The 26,210-nt window shown below is 46.0% G+C and overlaps 1 protein-coding gene across 1 annotated transcript in view; it reads left to right on the top strand.

Moving 5' to 3' along the window:
- The window catches only part of ARHGAP21 (Rho GTPase activating protein 21), a 149,284-nt gene that overhangs the window by 96,486 nt on the left and 26,588 nt on the right, over positions 1-26,210 (top strand). The window contains 4 exon segments of the mRNA XM_044295259.1: positions 6,474-6,503; positions 7,530-7,574; positions 7,576-9,330; positions 9,332-9,380. Of these exon segments, the coding sequence (XP_044151194.1) occupies positions 6,474-6,503; positions 7,530-7,574; positions 7,576-9,330; positions 9,332-9,380 (1,879 nt within the window).

The following is a 26,210-nucleotide window of genomic DNA, read 5'->3' as shown; positions in this document are numbered from 1 at the left end:
CCCCTTTGGTGTCAGATATGGATAAGTACAGGTCTGCGCTTGGTCACAATTTTGGTTCATATACAGTTGATTTACGTTATAAACATGTTACATTACTTGTCCCCAGGGGAGCACCCAGGAATTTTGTCTAGGGGGGGTCCGAAAGGCAAAAAAATGTGGCATGTGTAGTGCGCTGTGCTAATTCAATTTTTTAAAGCCCCCTTTATATTTAAAACTGCAGGGACGGGGGTGTAACGTGTTGCACTGATTCTTTTACTTAGCGATTCTGAAAGCACTGCAGGAAAACAACAATGTGGCGCGCAAAGCGCGCCGCAAATTTTTTGGGCCCCGCCTACATATAATAGGCCACTCCCAACAAACACTGTACAGCTGACATTCTATAGTTGCGGCCTGTCTCTACACATCATACGGAGAGAGGGGGAGGTCTGTCCTGGCTGCACTGCCTGCTTCACATCATACAATAGACAGCAGGCTGCAGCCAGGAAGCTCCTCCGCTCTCCTCCCTCCCCAGATCCTGCTCAAGGCCTGTGGTTCCCCCCACCATCTGCCACCCACCCGTGGCCTGCTGCCCCCTTTGGCTGTCCTCACCCAGCTCTGAATCCTCTTTCTGCAAATGGCAGGGGGGGAGCCGGAGCATCTCCTCTCCTACATAGCGCCCCATACCTCTTACATCCAGTGATGTCACCTTTGTTGTAGACGTTCTCTTTCCTCATCTTCTCCATTCAGACCAGACCGCCATGATGATTTTTCAGCCATCTCCAATCTCTGCAGAGATTACCAAACAGACATTAGTTTCCCACATTTCCATCATCTTCACATCTTCTGAACACCCTTTCCTGCCACCCCCAATACTGTGCCCGCTGTACTGCAGAAACAGTCCCCCTGGAAATACTGCTACCACACAGATAGTGCCCCAATACTGTGCCCGCTGTGCCCCCAATACTATACTGCAGAAACAGTCCCCCTGGAAATACTACTACCACACAGATAGTGCCCCAATACTGTGCCCGCTGTGCCTCCAATACTATACTGCAGAAACAGTCCCCCTGGAAATACTGCTACCACACAGATAGTGCCCCCTTCAACAATTATTGGCACACAGTGCTCTAAAAAAATAACTGCGCCCAGACACTAATAGTATAAAGATAATGTCCCCCAAAAATGATTGTACCCCCGCTTAGTACCTGCTGTTGAGCTAATGTCCCCATAATGTATGCCAGTATAAAATACCCCTATATAGTGCCCCAGTAAATGCCCTCATAGTGCTCCTCTCCCCTTCCCCATAGTGTCGCCCATAATATGCCAGTAAAAAATGCCCCTTCTAAGTGCCACCATATGCCCCAATAGTGCTCCTTTCCCCCATAGTGCCTACCATAATGTGCCAGTAAAAAAATGCCCCCTTAGTGCCACCAGATGCAATAATGCCCCCATAATGTGCCAATAAGAATAAAGGCCCCTTTAGAGCCCCCATTTCCCCTTAGTGCCCCCAAATAATGCCCCTATAGTGCCACCAGATGCCCCATAGTGCTCCTCTCCCCCATGGTGCCCCCCAAATAATGCCCCCATAGTGGCGGTCTCCCCTTTACTGCCCCCCATAGTGGCGGTCTCCCCTTTACTGCCCCCCATAGTGGCGGTCTCCCCTTTACTGCCCCCCATAGTGGCGGTCTCCCCTTTACTGCCCCCCATAGTGGCGGTCTCCCCTTTACTGCCCCCCATAGTGGCGGTCTCCCCTTTACTGCCCCCCATAGTGGCGGTCTCCCCTTTACTGCCCCCCATAGTGGCGGTCTCCCCTTTACTGCCCCCCATAGTGGCGGTCTCCCCTTTACTGCCCCCCATAGTGGCGGTCTCCCCTTTACTGCCCCCATAGTGCAGGTCTCCCCTTTACTGCCCCCCATAGTGCAGGTCTCCCCTTTACTGCCCCCATAGTGCAGGTCTCCCCTTTACTGCCCCCCATAGTGCAGGTCTCCCCTTTACTGCCCCCCATAGTGCAGGTCTCCCCTTTAGTGCCCCCCATAGTGCAGGTCTCCCCTTTAGTGCCCCCCATAGTGCAGGTCTCCCCTTTACTGCCCCCCATAGTGCAGGTCTCCCCTTTAGTGCCCCCCATAGTGCAGGTCTCCCCTTTAGTGCCCCCCATAGTGCAGGTCTCCCCTTTAGTGCCCCCCATAGTGCAGGTCTCCCCTTTAGTGCCCCCCATAGTGCAGGTCTCCCCTTTAGTGCCCCCCATAGTGCAGGTCTCCCCTTTAGTGCCCCCCATAGTGCAGGTCTCCCCTTTAGTGCCCCCCATAGTGCAGGTCTCCCCTTTAGTGCCCCCCATAGTGCAGGTCTCCCCTTTAGTGCCCCCCATAGTGCAGGTCTCCCCTTTAGTGCCCCCCATAGTGCAGGTCTCCCCTTTAGTGCCCCCCATAGTGCAGGTCTCCCCTTTAGTGCCCCCCATAGTGCAGGTCTCCCCTTTAGTGCCCCCCATAGTGCAGGTCTCCCCTTTAGTGCCCCCCATAGTGCAGGTCTCCCCTTTAGTGCCCCCCATAGTGCAGGTCTCCCCTTTAGTGCCCCCATAGTGCAGGTCTCCCCTTTAGTGCCCCCCATAGTGCAGGTCTCCCCTTTAGTGCCCCCCATAGTGCAGGTCTCCCCTTTAGTGCCCCCCATAGTGCAGGTCTCCCCTTTAGTGCCCCCCATAGTGCAGGTCTCCCCTTTAGTGCCCCCCATAGTGCAGGTCTCCCCTTTAGTGCCCCCCATAGTGCAGGTCTCCCCTTTAGTGCCCCCCATAGTGCAGGTCTCCCCTTTAGTGCCCCCCATAGTGCAGGTCTCCCCTTTAGTGCCCCCCATAGTGCAGGTCTCTCCTTTAGTGCCCCCCATAGTGCAGGTCTCTCCTTTAGTGCCCCCCATAGTGCAGGTCTCTCCTTTAGTGCCCCCCATAGTGCAGGTCTCTCCTTTAGTGCCCCCCATAGTGCAGGTCTCTCCTTTAGTGCCCCCCATAGTGCAGGTCTCTCCTTTAGTGCCCCCATAGTGCAGGTCTCTCCTTTTATTGTGCCCCCCCATAGTGCAGGTCTCTCCTTTAGTGCCCCCCATAGTGCAGGTCTCTCCTTTTATTGTGCCCCCATAGTGCCAGCTCCCCCCCTCAAAAAAAATAAAAATAAAAAAAATACACCTATACTTACCAGCAGCGATGCGATGCAGCCTCTTCCGGCCCGTGTCCCTGCTGTGTGCTGCCCGGCTCAGGCAGCGCGATGATGACGTCATCGTGTCGCCAGAGCCGGCCTCTGATAGGCTGCAGGCATTAGTGCCTGCAGCCTATCAGAAGAACAGGGGAGGGACACACCTCTCCCTCCCCTGCCGCAGCACAGCTATGGAGATGAGAGCTTCCACAATGGAAGCGCTCATCTCCTACTGCCCCCACCGCCACCACCTGCCACTGCTACACTTACATCCAGGGCCGCGCCGCCTATGGTGATCGGCGGTGCGGCCCTGAAGGATTAAAAAAAATTAAATTTTGCCTGGTTGTTCTAGGGGGGGTCCAGACCCGCTGGACCCCCCCTGTAGGTGCGCCACTGCTTGTCCCGATCTAAGAAATCCTCGTGATGCCAAAGGCGGCTTCATCAACAATATTCTCATTATAAGCCTATGGGGGCAGTCAGACCACGGATTAAGTTAACATAACTGATTTTTCACGGTTTCTATAACCTCACACGCTCTTGGTTTTTCACATTATGTGTGTCATTGCACAGATAGATGTGGAATTTTAAGAACTTTAAAGAGGACCTGACTGCTCTCCTCACATGTTTGTTTAGTGACTTGTTCCTCCCCAGTAAGTAACAAGCTTGGAGCATCTTTTTTTAGAACGCTGTTATGTCGTCCCTGTTTTCCTCCTGGAGATGTATTTTTTTTTTCATGCAGTGGCCACTAGGTGGAGCTCAGTGCAATGAGATCAACAGTAAGTATGAAAATTCTTATGCACTGAGCTCCCTCTAGTGGTGGCTGCAGGCAAACAACTTTTTAATAGAAGAGAAGCAGATTTATCAGTGTATATGGTGAGACCGGTGTACAGTCCCTAAGACTTTACACATACATGCGGTCCTGGCATGTAGCGGTATACTAAAGGTGTAGTTGTGCTGTACAGGCTATAATGAAAAGCGCAGAATAACAATCTTTACGGGACATTTTTCGCTGATGAGTGTAAGTTGGTGTGTCACACTCATTTGTAGGCATAATGTTTGTGTCTTTCTCTGACTCTCTAGTTTTACTGTATGAATCCTGTGTGACGAGTGCGCAGTTCATTGTGAGATTAGAGTCCATTTAATCCAACTCATCCTGATTTAATGGATGCGCTCTCTACAGTTGCTGGGATAATAAATCTGTCTTCTTTGCATGGGCAAAATATGAATTGACTTTATATATTTAATGTCATCTGTTGGATTTGTTCCTTAGAGGGGTTATTCATTATTATTATTTTTTTCTATTTAAACATGCCCACCATGCCCAGACTTAATGGCATGTCATCCTAGCCTGGTTTCAACCGACAATGTACGGGGGTTGCGCCTGTGCAGTCAGGCAGACTTGGACGCCATGAGCTGTCTGCGCCCGAGGCTACCTACCTGCGCAGACACAACTTGCGAACATTGTGGATTGAAACCAGGCTATGATCACGTACAGCATGTCCATGGAATATATGTCGTCAGAATTAACTTTTTGTACGGGGTCATGCACACGGACGTGTGCCGGGCCGGCTTTGCCCATGCTGCGGCGTCCGCAATGCATAGGCACGACCATGTGCCCGCCATCAGCGGACGCGGACCCACTCTGTTCCACGCGTATCTCCTAGATTGCGGACCCATTCAAAGTGGACACAGCCGGGCAACGGCCGTGTACATGAGCCCTAAGTCTGGGCACTGTAGGCATGTTGAGATTTATTTTTTATTTAAAAAAAAAAGATACCCCCTTTAAATTAAAGGGCAGGTTCACCAATTTTATTGCTCCGGTTCCTTTTAAAAGGAAAAGTCTTTGCAAATGCTGTCCGCTACAGACTATTTACGGCATTGTGACAGTGCTGACTGCACTGGCACAAGTGCGCCAGCGTAATTAAGAGCGGGGTTACAGCTGTAATACACAGCCCTATAAAGGGGGCTCCCGATGCTGTTGACCTATCTGCAGGACAGGTCATTAATATCCAAACTGTGAGGCTCCAACAACTTGCATCCCTACAGATCAGCTGTTAGCACTGTGAATGGGGCGAGAACTACAGCTCTATTCAAAGTGTAGTGGTCCGTCCTGTTTACTACAGCTCAGGTGCAGTAACCCAGCCTGGCCACTACACTTTGAATGGCGCTATGGTTCCCATTTCATTCATGGGTACGTTCTCCAGCCAGGTCTGAGAGAATAGTATTCAGCTGCTCTGTGGTGTCTCTGCAGGAAGGTATCTGCAGTGTAATCTGCCCAGATATTCTATAGTTTTGGAGGACTCGGCAGACCCATATGTTACAAAGACGGCGCATTGTTTTTTAATGGACATTATGTAATGCTTCATTTCTCCTGCGGGTGCGCTGTAGGGAATTTGTATGCTTGCTGCCAGACTGATCAGCTGATTGCTGAGTTCCCCAGCTGTAGGACTCCATGTGATAAAATTTTTGTTGGGTGATCCTTCTAACAAAAAGCAGTTGTTAAGATGTTCTGTCCATGGGAGAGGATATTTGGACTGTTATCTCGACCTGAGACTGGGCGATCACAAATGACTGCTAATAAAGGTTTGGAAATAATTTCCTTCGCCTTTCCCTAAAATTTAGCATTCTTTGCAAAATGTAATTAAAAAGCCACGGTGGACCGTGACTTGTAGTCCCTACACGAGAGCCGCAGGTTGCCGGCTGCGGTATTATAAAGCCGGTGCGGTATGTATAGGCCATCCTGCCCAGAGTGAAAAGCCTCCCTGTGGATGTATGCATTGAAGAAATCTCGGCGGCGTCTTTCTAATTTTAGCTGGAATGTGGAGAAGGGGCAGCTAGCAGTCAGCTGAGCGCCTGCTCATGATTGTATGGGAAGCCACACTATTTGGGATGCAGAATAGAGCATCCGTGTCGTCATCTATAAGCTGCGCCGCCAAACGCTCTGGAGGGAGAGAGAGAGAGCCTTAATTGCTGTAGTGCAAGAGAAGGATCCGTCTCCTGCCAGCCAGGCTTACCTACATGTTGCAGAAGACATGTCCATAAGCACAGGCGTCCTCCTCCTCCAGCAGCCGAGAGCCGTCCATACAGTGACATCTGCGTGTGCGAGACCCTGCAGCCTTAGAGGAAATGGAAATGAATAATCTCCTCCACCGCCCTGTCCATTCTTTTGGTACCTTCCACAGAATTCAGCGTAGATGTATTTTTAGCTCTCTCTCGCTGGCATCAATATGACGGCATAATTCAGTCTTTTACACCAATAAGCAGCTTTTTTTTTTTTTTTTTTTTTTTTTTTCTCCTTACTATGCTTTATTTCCTGCCCAGCTGCAGTTTCCAAAGGATATCACAGCTCTGGTAAGATGCACAGAAGCCATGTCGCTCTATGGAACGTTACATTTTCATTTAATATGTCTGACATCCTTGCTTGTTAACACCGGAACTGTTTCCAGCAGCGCTTCATGGCTGTGCCTTGTAACTGTGCATGTGCTGTCCATTTTTATTTTACTCTTATGTTGTTTTTTTGTGTATATTTTTGTTTTCTGTTTCGTGCAGCCTTGTTTGTGCTGCAGCAGGTTAACAGCCTCGCCCTGCGCTCACTAGTTTCTGCTGGGTTTATGGTTGCACACGTTGGCTTTTATAACCTTCTGAATGCAAGGAAGAAGCCAGCAGGCTGGGCTCTCCTGCGGTAAGCATGTCACGGGCTGAGCAGGAACTGCTGTAATACGATACCACACCTGTACTGTATAAATACCTAAGGACGACAGTTCCATTTTTTTCTTCCTCTCGCTGCATCGGCAGGCGCTGCAGTCGGCTTAATCGCTCCGTACAGGAACCTTTCTATTTAGTGTGGTTTTACGAGATGGTCCTACTGTACGTTCCAGCGCCTGCGGTTCTCTGCTAACCAGGGGATCAGACTTGCTTTTGCCATGATTGCTGAAGTGCATTTTGACAGGCAAGGGAGCTGGGTAAAACGTGCCAAATTTAGTTTAACACTTTTTCGGAGAAGTCAGTCCCTAAGGCTGCGACGCAAGGTAAGGTCCCTACGATTGTGATAGGAGGATTTGTGCTTGTCCTAAGCTCATTCATAACTGAACTAAATATGTTTTGGGGTAACCTGTGTAGCTCTTATGAGCTGTCCTGTAGTGTGTTTTTGCGAATAATTTTGGTTATTTTTGCATGAAGCTTGGCTGATTTTATGTATTTTTGTATTTTTCTATAAAAAATTTTTCCCATCCTTGTCATGTCGATGGAAATAAGACCAGTATAGGCTTGTGCTTTATATAACAGCTTTACATTTTCAGGTGACTCTACGGCGCAATAATGTAAATTATTATTATTTTTTCTTTATAATTTCCTAATTTGTTCCTTGTCTCCATCTAGGCATATTCCCATGATGCTTACCTGAAGGGCAATGAAGCCTATAGCTGGCAATGCGCATTATATACCCGAACCTCCACCTATATGTTATCCCCGTGTAAAATCTGCACCTTCGGTCATGGCCCAACCGGCTGAGGTTTCACCTCAAGGCACATCTTTGGCTAAGCAAACTGTTCGGCCGGCAAGATTGCCAGCACAACCGGACAGAAACCACCGAGTGGAAATCCAAGTGCCTCCATCGCCAACCGAACTTGTGAAATCGAACACTGCTGTATGCGTCTGCAATGAAGCTGTAAGAACTGTTATCGTGCCTTCTGGGAAGGTGGTAGAGCTTTCCTCAAGTAGACCGAATAGCGCTGGCACTTCACATCGGGTCGATCCTTGTGCGATCATCATACCAAGGACCACGTCTCCACCCTCTGCAGCTCCCCCCGCCATGTCGATGGTAACTAGACAGGTTGACGCTGGACTTAAAAGCAAACCTCCAAGTTATGGAGGTCATGTTGACTCCCTTTGCAGTGCTAGGGCAATTGTCCCAGGTGAGGAATCGCCATCTCCTACTAATCATTATGCTTCAGGTTCTCACCAGCAAATAGACTGGAGAAATTACAAAACCTATAGAGAGTACATAGACAACAGACGTATGCAGATGTATGGCCATAGAACTATACAGGAGCGACTGGACAGCCTTAGAGCAGCATCTCAAAACACAACGGACTACAGCCAAGTTTCCCCTATCCGTTCTTCAGTTGAGATCCGTCGCCGAAGTACATCCCATGACAGGGTCCCCCAATCTGTCCAAATCAGGCAGCGGAGCGTTTCTCAGGAAAGGCTTGAAGACCCAGTCATAGGTTGGAAAGAGTGGCCCCGTAGTGCTTCCCAAGACACTCTAACGTCACCAGCTGCCATTCCCAGGAGCAATAGATCGGGGTCTTGTGATTACCTTACAAATAAAGCTGAGCATTATGGCAGTGACCCTCGTGATGCGAATGGTGAAAGAAAGCACAGCTATAAATGGACTGGATTTACCGAACAAGATGACCGCCGGGGTATTTATGATCGATCTAGACAGCATTCATTTCATATGTCCCTTAGAGGCCCAAACTTTCCTGCAGGACCCGTTGTATATAGTTCAGATCATAGGCGTAGGGTTTTGGGCTCTGCACATCCTTTGCAGAAGGTTCCTACTGACATTAAAAGCTCTCCCATATTGAGAAATTTTCAGAGTTCCTCTTGCAGATACTCAAATTCTCGGCCACCTGTCTCCGAAAGAACAAACTTTCCACTCACTAAAGCGAATTCTGTAAAAAGTACTTCTTCCTATGGACCTAAACCATTTTCTCTTAACATAAATTTAGATGATTCCATCATCAAAGACCAAAAAGCGGTGAACCACATAAGTAGAAGTGGGCCGTTAAACAAGCAGAAAACATCCTCAGCCGAGGCCGCCCATAGTCTACATCTGGATGCAGTTATCAAATCTCCCATCGCTGCTTCTTCACCGATTCCCGCCAGACCTGCGAAGCAGGTGACAAACAGCTCAGCTACCTCCGATAACATGGACCTTCAGAATGGGATAAGCCCTACAACAACAGTCCATAGTTCTGCTGCAGAATTTAATTCTGTGGATCCCGTGGTCTTAAGGGATAAATCTCCGTCTGGCGGCCAGACTCCTCAGCCTTTACGACATCAGTCCTACATTTTTGCCGTCAATGAGCAGGAGCCTGTGACTGACTCAACCTGCTGGTTACCCAACGACGCCCGGAGAGAAGTTAAAATAAAAAGTATAGAACAGAAGAAGGCATTCTGGTTCCAGCTCCCCAGGGGATTCTTTAGCATCCATACCCTTCATAGGTAGGTTATTGAACTTTGCTGGTTATCTTCAACTTCTTGCATTTTTTAGGTATTCATGGTTACTGCTTGCTTAGAATTTTTTGAGTAAAACTTTGACTTCTATATTGGAAATTGCACAACTAGATGTTTCTTGATGTTCCTTGATTGTTCCCTATGTATACCTTAAACAGCGGCAGTGCCTGAGTGTATCACCCCGTCTCCTGTGGGCAATAATGGCCTCTGTTTAATGGATACCTCAAGAGCTTTTCAGCAGCGGTTTTATGAATTGGACTTTAAAAGGGTTGTCCAGGACTAGGAAAAAGATGGCTGCCTTTTTTTTTTTTTTATATTTTTATAAATAGCACCACACCAGTCAAGAGATCATGTGTGGTATGACTGCTCAGACCTATTCACTTCAAAGGAGCTGGGCTGCTATACCAGACACAACCATGGACAGGTGTGGGGATATATATATTATTTTTTTTAATAAAGTAGCCTTGTTTTTGTAATATTGGACAACCCCTTTAGGCAGATGCCTTTGGACGACTCATGCGCTAAAGGGGTTGTCCAATATTAGAAAAAACATGGCTGCGTTATTCCACAAAATAGAGAACTGGAATTTGCTCCTGACTATATTATAGATGAAGTACTAGTTATGCAATTCCTAAATATGATCTTAAACGGTGGATCTTCTCTGGAAGGAGAGATGACATGCACCCAGTTGTGATTATTCCTTGAACCATGGCTGCCCTTCATGTGTGTGAGATCTTATCAGTTCATCATTAGTGTCCAGGTAGATCTCTGCCTTTCTTCAAGCTGAGCCATGTACTTGGCAATCTTCAAGAAGAAGCAAAAACCGCGTTTGTGCCTAGATGTATACACAGAAGGCTGTTGCGTAAGCGGCTTCATTTACACGGCCCATATTATGTGTAGGTTGCACCCTATCCCTGAGACGCTTATCTGCTATTTGCTTGTGCCATGCACTTGTATATGACTCAAATGTTTAATTATTGATTATTTTATCTTGGCCCGTGTGGCGGGGGTAGACCATGTCAGATTGAGGACATGTAAGCGTTAAAGGGGTTGGCCCACCTTGTGCTTTGGTATCGTATTGCTAGAATTTACCACCAGTGTCCCTCTGGAGCTCCCACCTCTCTTTAGAATAGTTCCCCCAAAGTGAACAGTGGTGCACTGCGCAGGTTCAGCAATGCTTCGTTTGCTCCATTTCTATAACTCTTATAGAGGGGAATGGAGAGATGGCCGTGCTTGCGCAGTGCTCTCTCACTTCACGTCTATGCGACTTCCGGAAATAGCTGATCGTGCTCACTCGGTTCTTTTCCGAACTCCCATAGAATTGAATTGGAGAGCATGCTGCGCATGCGCGGTGTGCTCTTTCACTTTGGTGGCCCTGTTCTAGACATAGCGTCCTAGCCATATACCACCAAGTTGTGAGATGGGCCAACCCCTTTAAGACATTTCACCAACCGTCTGCTCTATAATTGGCTCTATTACATGTTTGTGGACTCCTAGAGTCGGTGTCACCGTCATCTGGCCTGCCACCATTAACCAGCCATGACCATGTCCACCCTTCTGTTGATGAAACCTACTGTGTATGTGCACATGGGCATCTTTTGAGTTCATGAATGTCATGATTTCCGGTCCTGTTATACCCATTAGATCAACAGTGCTGTAAAGCAAGACCTCTCTGCTGTGATTACTTGGGGAGGTTCTTGCAGTCATTTCAGGAGACGTTTCTGAAGGGTCTTCTACGGTACCGTGCCGTGTTTCAGCCCACACTGTGCTTTATTTCTGTGTGTTTTACTAGTCGTGAGCGCTGCTTATTACGAGTGTGTGTATCACCATGCGGGCGTCTTACCACGTCAGCCTCAATTGTTCATCCTACACATTAACTCGTTTATCACGTATGTCTTGGTTATGCAGTGTTCATGGGTAAAATAATACATGCTTTTTGTACGGATGTAGCAGAGGTGGAATTGACATTCAGTGTTTTTTGGCTACGTTTTGGTGTAGCAGCTGCCGCGTGTATAAGGCCTCATGCACACGAACGTATGTATTTTGCGGTCCGCAAAAAATACTGCTGAAATCCGTGTGCATTCCATTCCAGAACAGCTGGCCCTTAAAGGGGTATTATCATCTTAATGAATCTGTTAATGATTTAACAGTGATCATTTTTCTAAATATATTTTATTAACAAATTCCCACCCCCTTAGAAAAAAAATAAACCTATACTTACCTGACTGTTGTCTTCCGTCTCCCCTGGTTACGGCCACCGCTCTTCTCAGGAATCGCGGTGGCCGCGCGTGCGCAGACTACTTATTTTCTTCGGCCGGCCGCGCGCTGTACTGAACGCGCATGCCGAGTCCGCGCATGCGCCCTGGTGACTTCTTCTTGGCAAGTATACTATACTGGCCAGGAAGAAGTCACCAGGGCGCATGCGCGGACTCGGCATGCGCGTTCAGTACAGCGCACGGCCCGGCCGGGAGAAGACATCAATGAAGATGGAGGCCGCCCCCTGCCAAGCGCCGAAACCAGGAAGTGGACGGCGCGCCGGGACCAGGTATGTATCAAATAGCGTGTTGAGAAAACCCCTTTAATGGAACAGTCCTATCCTTGTTCATAATGCAGACAATAATAGGACATGTTCTATTTTTTTGCGGAACAGACATACGGAAACGGAATGCACACAGAAACTTCCGCAAAAAAAAACTGAAGTGACACGGAAAGAAAATACGTTTGTGTGTATGAGCCCTAATCCGTATACTTATTCATGTGCCTTTCTCGGCTGAGTTATGGATAGTTTTGGTGGTAAGGTTGGCTATGCACTGATGTTGTTGCCATTAGGTCCCTAAGAACAGGTTTGTGGACCCAGACCCGGGCTGTCTGCATCCGCGTGGCCGAACCGCAAACTATAAGCACATCCGTTTTGCAGACAGTAATAGGCAATTCTACAATAGACGCTGAGAAAAGTGTGGGGTGCACACTGCTGGTATCCATATTTTAAATGTACCTCTATGCTAAATACTGCCCTTGTTTTTGCAAATGGTGGGACTCTCCGCACCCAGAACCTACCCGTCAGAACTACTGACCTGTAGCTATGACGTGTCAGAAGTCTGAAAATGTCAGGTACTTCGTAGTACGGTCCGTAGACGGTAGAGCACTGCTGATGATCACGTGGACACGGCGCACGTCTGTTACAGTTTTAGCTTGGGTTCCTCCATATTGCACCACTTGACCTGCACAGGCTTGTGCGGTTGCACAGAGATATAAAACATTGCGTAAAAAAATAGGGTTTGACTTTGTTTAGGGAGAAATATTTATTGTGTGTGACGGGCAGGGATGTGGGCCAGGTCTGCTCCGCAACGTTCTGGCTCCGGGCCATAGGAGATAAAGGTGAATTCACTCTCACTGATGGGATGCCACTCACTTGTACAAACGGAAAGCGATGACTGGTTCAGCGGGTTAACCTCTTGTCTTCCCTCGTAATGTATAGTTTGTGTTGACTTTGATGTAGAGTGAAAGCAGCACATTAGCTAGAGGGGAATAAGTCGGTGTTTGCCATTGACTATATAGACAGAAAATATGAAATAGAGTTTGTGTGTGTGTGTGTGTGGGGGGGGGGGGTGTGTATTTATTTTTTTACAGTGTGTAAATGTATATACCATATTTTTCGCACTATAAGACACACCTAGCTTTTGGAGGGGAATAAGAAAAATATTTTTCATTAGACCTCAGAATAGAAAACCAATGTTAATGTTAATCAGATCCCCAATCAGACCTCAATGTGAATGAACCTTAATCAGACCTCAGTTAAGAGCCCCAATATGAATAACCCCCCCCCCCACACACACACCCATTCAGACCTCAGATCAGACCGCCAAAGTGAATGACCCCCAGACCTTAGAGCCCCATGCTCTGAGCAAATAAAATAAAATCAACTCTCCTCCTGCTCCAGATGCAGCTCCTAGGATCCAGCTCCCTCCTTCTTCGCTGTGCGCAGTCACAACACAGCAAGCGGCCAAGGACCTGAAAGAGGCGAGTACAGAGCCCGGGGAGCGCTGCATTACTGCTTTCCGGTCCTCGTACTAATCAGCGCTTCCATAATGGAGGTATTTGCCCCATAAGACGCGCTGACATTTTCTCTCTACCTTTGAGGAGGGTGCGTCTTATAGTGCAAAAAATGTTTTGTTTCGTTTTTTTATTGTATTTTCTTTATCATCTTTTGCTACCTGGAAACTTGTTTATGAAGCATTTCGGGCTCTGTTCCCATCACGTTTTAAAGCCTACATCAGAGGTGTATGTCAGAAGGGCCTCCTGAAGTATACCTCTGAAGGAAAGCTGTAAAATATCTCCACGAGACATATAGTCAGATGTCTTCCTGTTTAAAAATAAAATACTGAGCAGTATTTTTATTTTTTTTATTTTTTTGCTGTATACTTTGTGTGGCTATGTGTAATAACGTAGCGGAGAAGAAAAATACATTTTATATATTGGGCCCCCTTCAGGTGAATAGAACCCATATCATTGTGCCATGTATGGGTGGGGCATGGGTATTCACATGTTAACTGCAGATAAACGCAGCAGGAACCTTGGCGAGGTGTAAGCTACTTACATTTCTTTTTTATAGTGCCAGTATAACCCTTTAGTTCTGACAGGATGCCTGAACCTAGAGGTAGATGTTCCCTCCAAAGTGTCAGGGTAGGCTGGCCATATGTACACACAGAGAACACAGGCAGCTGCTTATCTCCCTTCTGAACAAATGGATCAGACCGAGAAATCCCAGCATGCCCAACCCTTCCGCCATCAGGGCACCACCATACGTCTTATGATCAGCCAATCCCTCTGAAATCAGCAGGTTCTTCTGTGTATGGTCATCCACCATTTCTTTTACCTCTGTATATTGCTACATGCCCCTCCAACTAAAATTGCTTGAGTCGATACAGCAAAGAGAGACTATTAAAAAAAAAAAAAAGGTTTGCATGAACTAAGTGGAGAAACAGGTTTAATTAGTCACCAACATGAATAATTGGAAAAATTTGCATCTACGGTAGTCGGGAATATGGACCTTTATTTTTTTTCCCTACACTGAATTTTAAGTTCCTGGGGTGTGTATTTTCATTTTTACGTTGTTGTAGCCTGTTCACCTATTTTTTTTTTTTTTTTCACGTTTTGATATTAGGCCGTGTCAGGCGGGAGAAACTGCTTTGCCAGGGCTTCTCACGACCTAAACTGCTCCATCTTGTTTGTAGATGTGACTCTCAAACCTCTGGTGAACATCTGCAGCCGACTGTAGGACACTTGCTCATCCCTTGGTCACAAGAAACTCATATGACCTTTATGTTCTTCAAGAGCCCTCAGGGACAGACGTCTACATATATACAGTCTCTTATAACAGCGTTTCCTATTATTTTTTCCACATCTGCAGAACATTAAAGAGCTTTAGCCCTTAAAATAAAGACCAAAACGAAGTACAGCCCAAGTCCTGGAATTGTCAACTTCTCTCTAGCAGCTAAAATTTCCTCTTCGAGGTCTTCTTGGTTAGCGGATTCCTGAAAAAAAAAAAATCAAGGTCACAACCAATATGGCCACCATTACTTTTTCCACCAGGGTACTCTCCCAACTTTCACAGGCTCCTGATAGACACATATCTAAGCATCATTATCTTGCTAACTGCCTATGTAAGCAACTAGATGGGTGAGCAGACCTGTTGGTTATTCAGGAATCGATTAGCCAAGTTGAAGGTGTGTACTGGAGGCCAGTATTGATTATCCAACCAATCTTTCTAGTGCCATACAAAGTGGGAGTCTAGAAAAGACTTGAGAATTTGCTTTGGTTCAGTACAGAGAGGCAGGACTTTTAGTCACCCGAACTTCATCCCACATCACCTATGCTCAGTCTGTACCAAAGTATATGGTTGGCATTTGAGGAGCTTTTGTGGAGGGCGAGAGATGAATAACATGATCAAAATGCAGCAAAAGATTATCTTCTTACCTTTCCATGCACAGTGGCCCATACATTGAAGAGTTATCCCACAAAGAGCATTTATCACCTCTCCACAGGGTAAGTAATGTCTGATTTCTGGGGGGTCTGATGGTGAGCTCATAGAAGTGAGATGGAGAGGTGGACTCGCATGCACAGTACTGCTTAGGGACCTCCAGTTCTCGGGAACAGTGACTGGACCCCCAGCGGTCTGAAGTAGTCCTGGGAGATAGGTGACAGGCAGGTGTGTGGCCCTTTTTTGCAGTTGGCCTGGTCCCATCACTGCAGTACCACCTGCACCTCTCTGGTGATCTCTATCGGTAAATACCCCCCACCATGTGTAGTACCAAATCAAAGGGCATTGTGTATCCAGAAGACCCGCTCAGCGTCTTACTTTTATTCCGTAGAGCTAGGGCACTTAACACGATTTTGCCATCTCCCATTAGAATAAATATTGCACCTCCCTTCTCCGTGTCAACGCAGAGGTGTTTACTTTGCACAGTGTCATTTCCATTGTGTTTGTCTTAGGAGGTTGTCGTCTAGAAAGTATTTTACAGAGAGAAGATGCAGAAATGTATGTGTACTTTGTCATTTATATGCACTCTAAGCTTACATCTACTGTTTGTGAAGACTCCGGTTACCAGTTCATGTGGCTCTGACTGGTTGCCGAACTTGGACACTGGTTGCAGTGGTTATGTTGGGTGCCCCATAGGGCATTTATATAATGGTCTGCTAGGAGGGAGGACCCTCGGTCTGAGATTGAAGTTGTCCACACTGGAAAGTGGACAACCCCTTTAAGGGTTCATTTATATAGGCAGATATTCTGCCCACAACCAGTGCCGATCAACGATCTAGCAGATTGGCTCTGGTTTACGGTTTTACATGGGGCAATGATTGTCCGTATCCAAGGATAAAAGTCGTTCGTCCGATTGTTTGTCTCCATTGTATTCCCACCACCACTGTATCTTTTTTTAGACACAAGCTATGGGGGACAGTGGGGCTAAATTTGCAGTCTAGACTTGCACCAAAGTGGTTGGGGAGGGGGGAGTTGCAAACGCTTTCCCTCCTGGGCAGACCGTCCTCTGGCTCCTGCACTCTCCGACCTCAGCCGCTCCGGTCGGGTCCCTCCAAACTACTTTGGCTGCAGCAGTGACCTTCTCCCCTAGCGTCACATGACCATTTGTCATAACATAAGGGGAGTGGGTCGCTGCAGCGGTGTCAAAATGGAACCACACGGGAGCTGGGAGGCAGCATCAGGAAGAAGGTAAGGATGGTTCCCTTTGCAGGTCTTGCCCAGGAGGGGGAAGTTGGCCAAAAAATCACCCCCAAATATGCACTACCCCTTTAAGCCCTCACCCCTTTCATCCAGATAACCTCCCTTGTTTAGTGAGGTGCAAAAACTGTTAAAAACATATAAATAAAAAAAGGTGGTCTAATGTATGTACCCCAGTTTTTTTGCATTAGTTGTTACAGAATTGACACATTACCTTAGTAAGTCTCCTGCAGTTTATTTACCAATTTCCTACAATCACCTCCTATTGCAAGCAGTCTATTCCAACATCAGATATTAGAACGTTCGTATCCTAGAAGGTGGATGTTTTTAGACATTTTTCGAGACTGCACCCCATAAATCTGACACCGCGAGATAAATCCTAGACCTCTGCTCCGTGTGTGACGAGGTTAATCTCCCTCCACACCTTGTTTATGTCTGCGGGACATTGAGTCACTTTCCTGCAGCCAGGTCTGAACGTCATCAGGTAGACAACGACAGAAAAAACCCCATTAATCATAACTATTTTTGTGCACGTTTACGATGTAAGAAAATAAAACATTACAGACAGGAAAGAAGGAGCTCGTATGCTTCTCCTGCATGGTCATTGATGACTATACATTAATGGCCATTGACACCCTTCATAAATTTATTTAATTTTTTTAACACTACATTCCTGACTTTGTGACACCTCAGGTACAATATTGTAGTAGTTCCTGAATTTTAAACAGGCTACCCTTAGGAGGGACGTGGTGTTTTTCTACAGGGGGACACCATGTTGGTAAACCAGGAGCCTAGAATATGGATAAGAAGGAAGTAGGGAGCAGACATAGCCTCAAGTCCTGCTTAGAAATTTTTGGAGACTAGAATGAAACCATTTACTTGGAGCTCTGTCATTATAAAATGATCTCTTAAATCAAGTTTTAATGAACTTTTTTTGGTTTCCATTTAGGGAATAACACTAAATATATATCACAGGATTATGCCATTCACAATAGATGATGATCACAGTTTATCTAATCCCCCTCCCTACACAATGACTTCTGCAGAGATCACTTAGCATGCCCACAACACATTCTCATAGAAGTCAATTGGGGACATTTACTAAGAGCTTTGATATCCCCCCCCGGTGCCTCTAGAGGATGCACTTAATTTGTGAAACGCCTCATCATAACTGCAGTCCATCCCCTGGCAGTGCGTGCGCCTAGAATGAAATCTGTGCGAGCTCACAGCTGGAATAGATTTCCCTCATCATTTACTGCCGTAAGTGATGATAAATCTACGGACCCACGCTACTCCTCCTTTTTGGCAAGTGGTGAAGACAGTGTACAAACTCGATTTGCACAAAACTTTTGCGTAAACGCTATTTACAAGTGGGCAAACCTAAGGTTTGTAACATTTTTACAATCGTTTTCCGGCATAGAAGGTTGATAAATGACGACAAATGAGTAATCTCCTGACTACTATGTTCTAAGTGTCTGCTGTAAAAGACACATGGTCAATAGAAACCTGTACAACACGGCTGCCCCCATAACCATGTATTGAGAATAGAATAAAAAAATTACAATCAGAACATAACCCCTCTAACTTTTAACCAGTTTTTATCTCATGTATAATTTTAAAAATGAAAATCAGACATCATATAGTCCATGACAATCTAACAAAGCTAGAACCAGCCCTGTACCTCACATGGATCCAGAGATCTCCCCAATCATTGCTCTGCTATATTTAGATCAAGCTGACAGCTCAGGGGGGCGTGTCTCAGCTCTCCCTATCACAGCTCAGGGGGCGTGTCTCAGCTCTCCCTATCACAACCCAGGAGGCAGCTGAAGGATAAAACTGAGCATGTGCGACCTTCTCAGTGAGCAGGACAAAGAAATAAGAAATTAAGTGGCACTATTCGAATACATTTTAATGAATAAATCAGTAGCTATACAAATACATGCAATTACAGATGTATTCAGATCCAGGTGCTGGTTTGAAAACTGTAGAATAGTTTTCGTGTGACAACCCCTTTAAGTTTAGATGAAGCACTGTTAGGCCCCTTTCACACGGGCGAGTATTCCGCGCGGATGCGATGCGTGAGTTGAACGCATTGCACCCGCACTGAACTCCGACCCATTCATTTCTATGGGGCTGTTCACATGAGCGGTGATTTTCACGCATCATTTGTACGTTGCGTGAAAATCACAGCATGTTCTATATTCTGCGTTTTTCACGTAACGCAGGCCCCATAGAAATGAATGGGGTTGCGTGAAAATCGCAAGCATCCGCAAGCAAGTGCGGATGCGGTGCGATTTTCACGCACGGTTGCTAGGAGACTATCAGGATGGAGACCCGATCAGAATGCATAGTAAAATAGCGCTGGAGGGGTTAAAAAAATAAAATTTAACTCACCTTAATCCACTTGATCGCACAGCCGGCATCTCCTTCTGTCTTCATCTTAGCTGTGTGCAGTAACAGGACCTGTGGTGACGTCACTCCGGTCATCACATGGTCCATCACATGATCCATCACCATGGTAAAAGATCATGTGATGGATCATGTGATGACCGGAGTGACATCACCACAGGTCCTGTTACTGCACACAGCTAAGATGAAGACGGAAGGAGATGTCGGCTGCGCGATCAAGTGGATTAAGGTGAGTTAAAAAAAAAAAAAATTAACCCCTCCAGCGCTATTTTACTATGCATTCTGTATTCAGAATGCTTTTATTTTCCCTTATAACCATGTTATAAGGGAAAATAATAGTCTACAGAACACCGATCCTAAGCCCGGACTTCTGTGATTTTTCTCACGCGAGTGCAAAACGCATTACAATGTTTTGCACTCGCACAGAAAAATCGCATTTTCCCGCAACGCCTGTGTGAAACCAGCCGTTATACATTTTTGTTAAACTGTCCACCCAAAAATGAACTGTTGTGGGGGTGACGCAGATGGTAACACATTCCTGATTACACATTTTATGTTGCCCGTGAAAAAACTATTGGTTTGGCATGCAACAGGCCCGACAGAGCGAGAGGTTTGTCTTCTATTAGTTGCCCTATTTCATACACCATCAATCTAATGACGCACAAGGGCATTTCCAAAAAGAACCCCTTTAACAGGTGCGATTATTAGTGCATTCAGATAAGTTATCATGGTTACATTAGTTAAATGGACAACAACTTGGAATCAAGTCTGGGACTGATGGAATCCTTTCTGCCAATTGCCTTGTCTAAACGAAATCTTACTGAAAGGGGTTGTTTAGTTTTAAAAAAAAAAATCTTTACTTTACATTTTTCCCTTGAAACGGGTGAAGGAAATCAGACCTTTATACAACCTCTTTAACCGCCTCCGGACCGCCTAACGCAGATGTGCGGTCCGGAGGCGGCAGCCCTGCGCACGACGACGCATATACGCGTCATCTCGCGAGGGCCGGGATTTCCTGTGAACGCGCGCACACAGGCGCGCGCTCACAGCGCGCGCGCTCACAGGAACGGAAGGTAAGCGAGTGGATCTCCAGCCTGCCAGCGGCGATCGTTCGCTGGCAGGCTGGAGATCTGATTTTTTTAACCCCTTACAGGTATATTAGACGCTGTTTTGATAACAGCGTCTAATATACCTGCTACCTGGTCCTCTGGTGGTCCCTTTTGTTAGGATCGACCACCAGAGGACTCAGGTAGGCTCAGTAAAGTCGCACCAAACACTACACTACACTACACCCCCCCCCCCGTCACTTATTAACCCTTTATGAACCCCTGATCACCCATGATCACCCCATATAAACTCCCTGATCACCCCCCTGTCATTGATCACCCCCTGTCATTGATCACCCCCCTGTCAGGCTCCGTTCAGACGTCCGTATGATTTTTACGGATCCACGGATACATGGATCGGATCCGCAAAACACATGCGGACGTCTGAATGGAGCCTTACAGGGGGGTGATCAATGACAGGCGGGTGATCACCCATATACACTCCCTGATCACCCCCTGTCATTGATCACCCCCCTGTCATTGATCACCCCCCTGTAAGGCTCCATTCAGACGTCCGTATGATTTTTACGGATCCATGGATACATGGATCGGATCCGCAAAACACATGCGGACGTCTGAATGGAGCCTTACAGGGGGGTGATCAATGACAGGTGGGTGATCACCCATATACACTCCCTGATCACCCCCTGTCATTGATCACCCCCCTGTAAGGCTCCATTCAGACGTCCGCATGATTTTTACGGATCCATGGATACATGGATCGGATCCGCAAAACACATGCGGACGTCTGAATGGAGCCTTACAGGGGGGTGATCAATGACAGGCGGGTGATCACCCATATACACTCCCTGATCACCCCCCTGTCATTGATCACCCCCCTGTAAGGCTCCATTCAGACGTCCGCATGTGTTTTGCGGATCCGATCCATGGATCCGTAAAAATCATACGGACGTCTGAATGGAGCCTTACAGGGGGGGTGATTATCCTGATCACCCCCTGTCATTGATCACCCCCCTGTAAGGCTCCATTCAGACGTCCGCATGTGTTTTGCGGATCCGATCCATGGATCCGTAAAAATCATACGGACGTCTGAATGGAGCCTTACAGGGGGGGTGATCAGTGACAGGGGGGTGATCATCCTGATCACCCCCTGTCATTGATAACCCCCCTGTAAGGCTCCATTCAGACGTCCGCATGTGTTTTGCGGATCCGATCCATGGATCCGTAAAAATCATACGGACGTCTGTATGGAGCCTTCCAGGGGGGGGGTGATCAGTGACAGGGGGGTGATCATCCTGATCACCCCCTGTCTTTGATAACCCCCCTGTAAGGCTCCATTCAGACGTCCGCATGTGTTTTGCGGATCCGATCCATGTATCCATGGATCCGTAAAAATCATACGGACGTCTGAATGGAGCCTTACAGGGGGGTGATCAATGACAGGGGGGTGATCACCCTGATCACCCCCTGTCATTGATCACCCCCCTGTAAGGCTCCATTCAGACGTCCGCATGTGTTTTGCGGATCCGATCCATGTATCCATGGATCCGTAAAAATCATACGGACGTCTGAATGGAGCCTTACAAGGGGGTGATCAATGACAGGGGGGTGATCAGGGAGTCTATATGGGTGATCACCCCCCTGTCATTGATCACCCCCCTGTAAGGCTCCATTCAGACGTCCGCATGTGTTTTGCGGATCCGATCCATGGATCCGTAAAAATCATACGGACGTCTGAATGGAGCCTTACAGGGGGGGGGTGATCCGGGAGTCTATATGGGTGATCACCCCCCTGTCATTGATCACCCCCCCCTGTAAGGCTCCATTCAGACATTTTTTTGGCCCAAGTTAGCGGAAATTTTTTGTTTGTTTTTTGTTTTGGTTTTTTCTTACTAAGTCTCATATTCCACTAACTTGTGTCAAAAAATAAAATCTCACATGATCTCGCCATACCCCTCACGGAATCCAAATGCGTAAACATTTTTAGACATTTATATTCCAGACTTCTTCTCACGCTTTAGGGCCCCTAAAAAGCCAGGGCAGTATAAATACCCCACATGTGACCCCATTTCGGAAAGAAGACACCCCAAGGTATTCCGTGAGGGGCATATTGAGTCCATGAAAGATTGAAATTTTTGTCCTAAGTTAGCGGAAAGTGAGACTTTGTGAGAAAAAAACAAAAAAAATCAATATCCGCTAACTTATGCAAAAAAATAAAAAATTTCGATGAACTCGCCATGCCCCTCACGGAATACCTTGGGGTGTCTTCTTTCCAAAATCGGGTCACATGTGGGGTATTTATACTGCCCTGTCTTTTTAGGGGCCCGAAAGTGTGAGAAGAAGTCTGGGATCCAAATGTCTAAAAATGCCCTCCTAAAAGGAATTTGGGCACCTTTGCGCATCTAGGCTGCAAAAAAGTGTCACACATGTGGTATCGCCGTACTCAGGAGAAGTTGGGGAATGTGTTTTGGGGTGTCATTTTACATATACCCATGCTGGGTGAGATAAATATCTTGGTCAAATGCCAACTTTGTATAAAAAAAATGGGAAAAGTTGTCTTTTGCCAAGATATTTCTCTCACCCAGCATGGGTATATGTAAAATGACACCCCAAAACACATTCCCCAACTTATCCTAAGTACGGCGATACCAGATGTGTGACATTTTTTTGCAGCCAAGGTGGGCAAAGGGGCACATATTCCAAAGTGCACCTTTCGGATTTCGCAGGCCATTTTTTACAGATTTTGATTGCAAGGTACTTCTTACACATTTGGGCCCCTAAATTGCCAGGGCAGTATAACTACGCCACAAGTGACCCCATTTTGGAAAGAAGACACCCCAAGGTATTCCGTGAGGGGCACGGCGAGTTCCTAGAATTTTTTATTTTTTGTCACAAGTTAGCGGAAAATTATGATTTTTCTTTTTTTTTCTTTTTTCCTTACAAAGTCTCATATTCCACTAACTTGCGACAAAAAATTAAAAATTCTAGGAACTCGCCGTGCCCCTCACGAAATACCTTGGGGTGTCTTCTTTCCAAAATGGGGTCACTTGTGGCGTAGTTATACTGCCCTGGCAATTTAGGGGCCCAAATGTGTAAGAAGTACTTTGCAATCAAAATGTGTAAAAAATGGCCTGCGAAATCCGAAAGGTGCACTTTGGAATATGTGCCCCTTTGCCCACCTTGGCTGCAAAAAAGTGTCACACATGTGGTATCGCCGTACTCAGGAGAAGTTGAGCAATGTGTTTTGGGGTGTCATTTTACATATACCCATGCTGGGTGAGAAAAATATCTTGGTCAAATGCCAACTTTGTATAAAAAAATTGGAAAAGTTGTCTTTTGCCAAGATATTTCTCTCACCCAGCATGGGTATATGTAAAATGACACCCCAAAACACATTCCCCAACTTCTCCTGAGTACGGCGATACCAGATGTGTGACACTTTTTTGCAGCCAAGGTGGGCAAAGGGGCACATATTCCAAAGTGCACCTTTCGGATTTCACCGGTCATTTTTTACACATTTTGATTGCAAAGTTCTTCTCACACATTTGGGCCCCTAAATTGCCAGGGCAGTATAACTACGCCACAAGTGACCCCATTTTGGAAATAAGACACCCTGAGGTATTCCGTGAGGGGCATGGCGAGTTCCTAGAATTTTTTATTTTTTGTCGCAAGTTAGTGGAATATGAGACTTTGTAAGAAAAAAATAAAAATAAAAATAATCATCATTTTCCGCTAACTTGTGACAAAAAATAAAAAGTTCTATGAACTCACTATGCCCATCAGCGAATACCTTAGGGTGTCTTCTTTCTGAAATGGGGTCATTTGTGGGGTTTTTCTACTGTCTGGGCATTGTAGAACCTCAGGAAAGATGACAGGTGCTCAGAAAGTCAGAGCTGCTTCAAAAAGCGGAAATTCACATTTTTGTACCATAGTTTGTAAACGCTATAACTTTTACCCAAACCATTTTTTTTTTTTTGCCCAAACATTTTTTTTTTTATCAAAGACATGTAGAACAATAAATTTAGCGAAAAATGTATATATGGATGTCGTTTTTTTTGCAAAATTTTACAGCTGAAAGTGAAAAATGTCATTTTTTTGCAAAAAAATCGTTACATTTTGATAACAAAAAAAGTAAAAATGTCAGCAGCAATAAAATACCACCCAATGAAAGCTCTATTAGTGAGAAGAAAAGGAGGTAAAATTCATTTGGGTGGTAAGTTGCATGACCGAGCGATAAACTGTGAAAGTAGTGTAGTGCCGAAGTGTAAAAAGTGCTCTGGTCATGAAGGGGGTTTCAGCTAGCGGGGCTGAAGTGGTTAAAGGGGTTCTCTGGGAATTAAGAAAATGAAAATGCGTAAATATTACTTTATCATAACTAGGTTCCCAAATACCTTTCATTAGTTATAATGGCTCGTTTTGTCTAGGGAGCAATGATTAGGAGAAACAAAATGGCCGCTGTCCTATTAGCACACACAAAACCTGTCCTAATCACACAGGAGGACAAAGTACTTCACAACACTGAGGTAAAGAGCTGCCTCATCCTCCTCTCTGCTCTACTTGTCGGGGATTATGATCCTGAATAAAGATAAGATCTTTAGCTGAATCTGTTAGAACTGAGTTCTTGAGCAGATGTGGCTAATAAGCAGCAACACTTGTATGCAGTCTCCATTACCACAGTCTGTCCTCTCTGTACTTCATATCTCCTCAAACTCCATTCCCACAAAGATTCAGCTAAATATCGTATTAAACTGTATTCAGGATCATAATCCCTGACAAGCAGAGCAGAGAGGAGGATGAGGCAGCTCTTTACCTCAGTGTTGTGAAGTAACTTGTCCTGCTGTGTGATTAGGACCGGTTTTGTGTGTACTAATTGGACAGCAGCCATTTTGTTTCTCTTAATGATTGCTCTCCAGACAAAATTAGCCATTATAACTAATGTAAGATATTTGGGAATATATTTATAATGAAGTAATACTTAAGTATTTTAATTTTCTTAATTCCCAGAGAACCCCTTTAAGTGAATATGTAAGACTTCTCTTCCTGTTGAACATTTTACCGTCATTAGTGTCGGATTTGTAGATGCAGTAAAGTCATACGTTTCTAGACTTGTCGGACCGGTTTCTGACTTACTGATTCAAGTGTGTGGTTATCATTCAACGATAAATTGGTGGGAATTTTTTTGGGAGATGCACATATTAACTTCATTCCTCGAGTCCAGCTTTTGTACCAACTTGTGCTACAGTCCGCAGTGCACCATTATATTGCCGCTTTAAACAGAGCTACTTGTGATCTGCTAAAGGGAAGGGGGAGGGGGGAGCACAATGCATCCCTACCAGAGGCCAGAACAAAAGTTTGCTTGTTAATATTCCCGGGACTGGATGTGAAGCCTTGCACACAAAGATGAAATCACCTCGAATGAGCTGGGAAGCTTGCATTGAGCTTTTCGTCCTTTTATTGCCTCTTGTTCTACTTTTATGTTGGTGCAGTAATCTAGCCCATTACATGAAGCGGCTCTGGCCCGGTGTGTTATGGCACTTTATGGCTGTCGTTCTGCCTGTGGGTTGAAGAATAAGTGTTTGACACCATGGCACTTCTGGCTGTCGAAACCGGCGTTTGCTGGACATGCTTGGACTGTCAGGACTTCTACGAAGTGTTAATAGAAGATGGCAGTGGTATGATGACCTTCGAGCACTTGGACCTTTTGTTTTTTTTATAGCTTTATTGGAGATGTTCTTCGGTCAGGAGGCTGTTGCTAGTCTGCTTTATTATATTAAGGCGTTGTCTCTTTTTACAGCTATGCTGAGGTTTGTAGGGCTCATCCCAAATCAGTGAGTTCCTCGGATGCTGCCTATATAATTTATCTTGGAGGCTCTATTCATGACCCTAGCATCAAGTAATTTTAGGCAATCCCTATTTAGGCAATTCCCTTAAATCAATAGAGAAGAGGGGTTTTGGCCCACTCACTGTCGCTCAGAGGAAGGTGCTACAAAAGGCGTCCTCACTGTTTGGAGCCTCTGCATTACATGGGAAGCATATGCCCTGTGATGGGTGTCCCCCATGCTCCCGTTCAGGTATCTACTGATTGTTGGAGTAAACCTTTTTCCT

The sequence above is a fragment of the Bufo gargarizans genome, chromosome 5 (assembly GCF_014858855.1).
Source record: "Bufo gargarizans isolate SCDJY-AF-19 chromosome 5, ASM1485885v1, whole genome shotgun sequence".
Taxonomy (NCBI): domain Eukaryota; kingdom Metazoa; phylum Chordata; class Amphibia; order Anura; family Bufonidae; genus Bufo; species Bufo gargarizans.
Note: the sequence above shows the minus strand (reverse complement) of the source record. Positions and strands in the feature narration are given on the sequence as shown.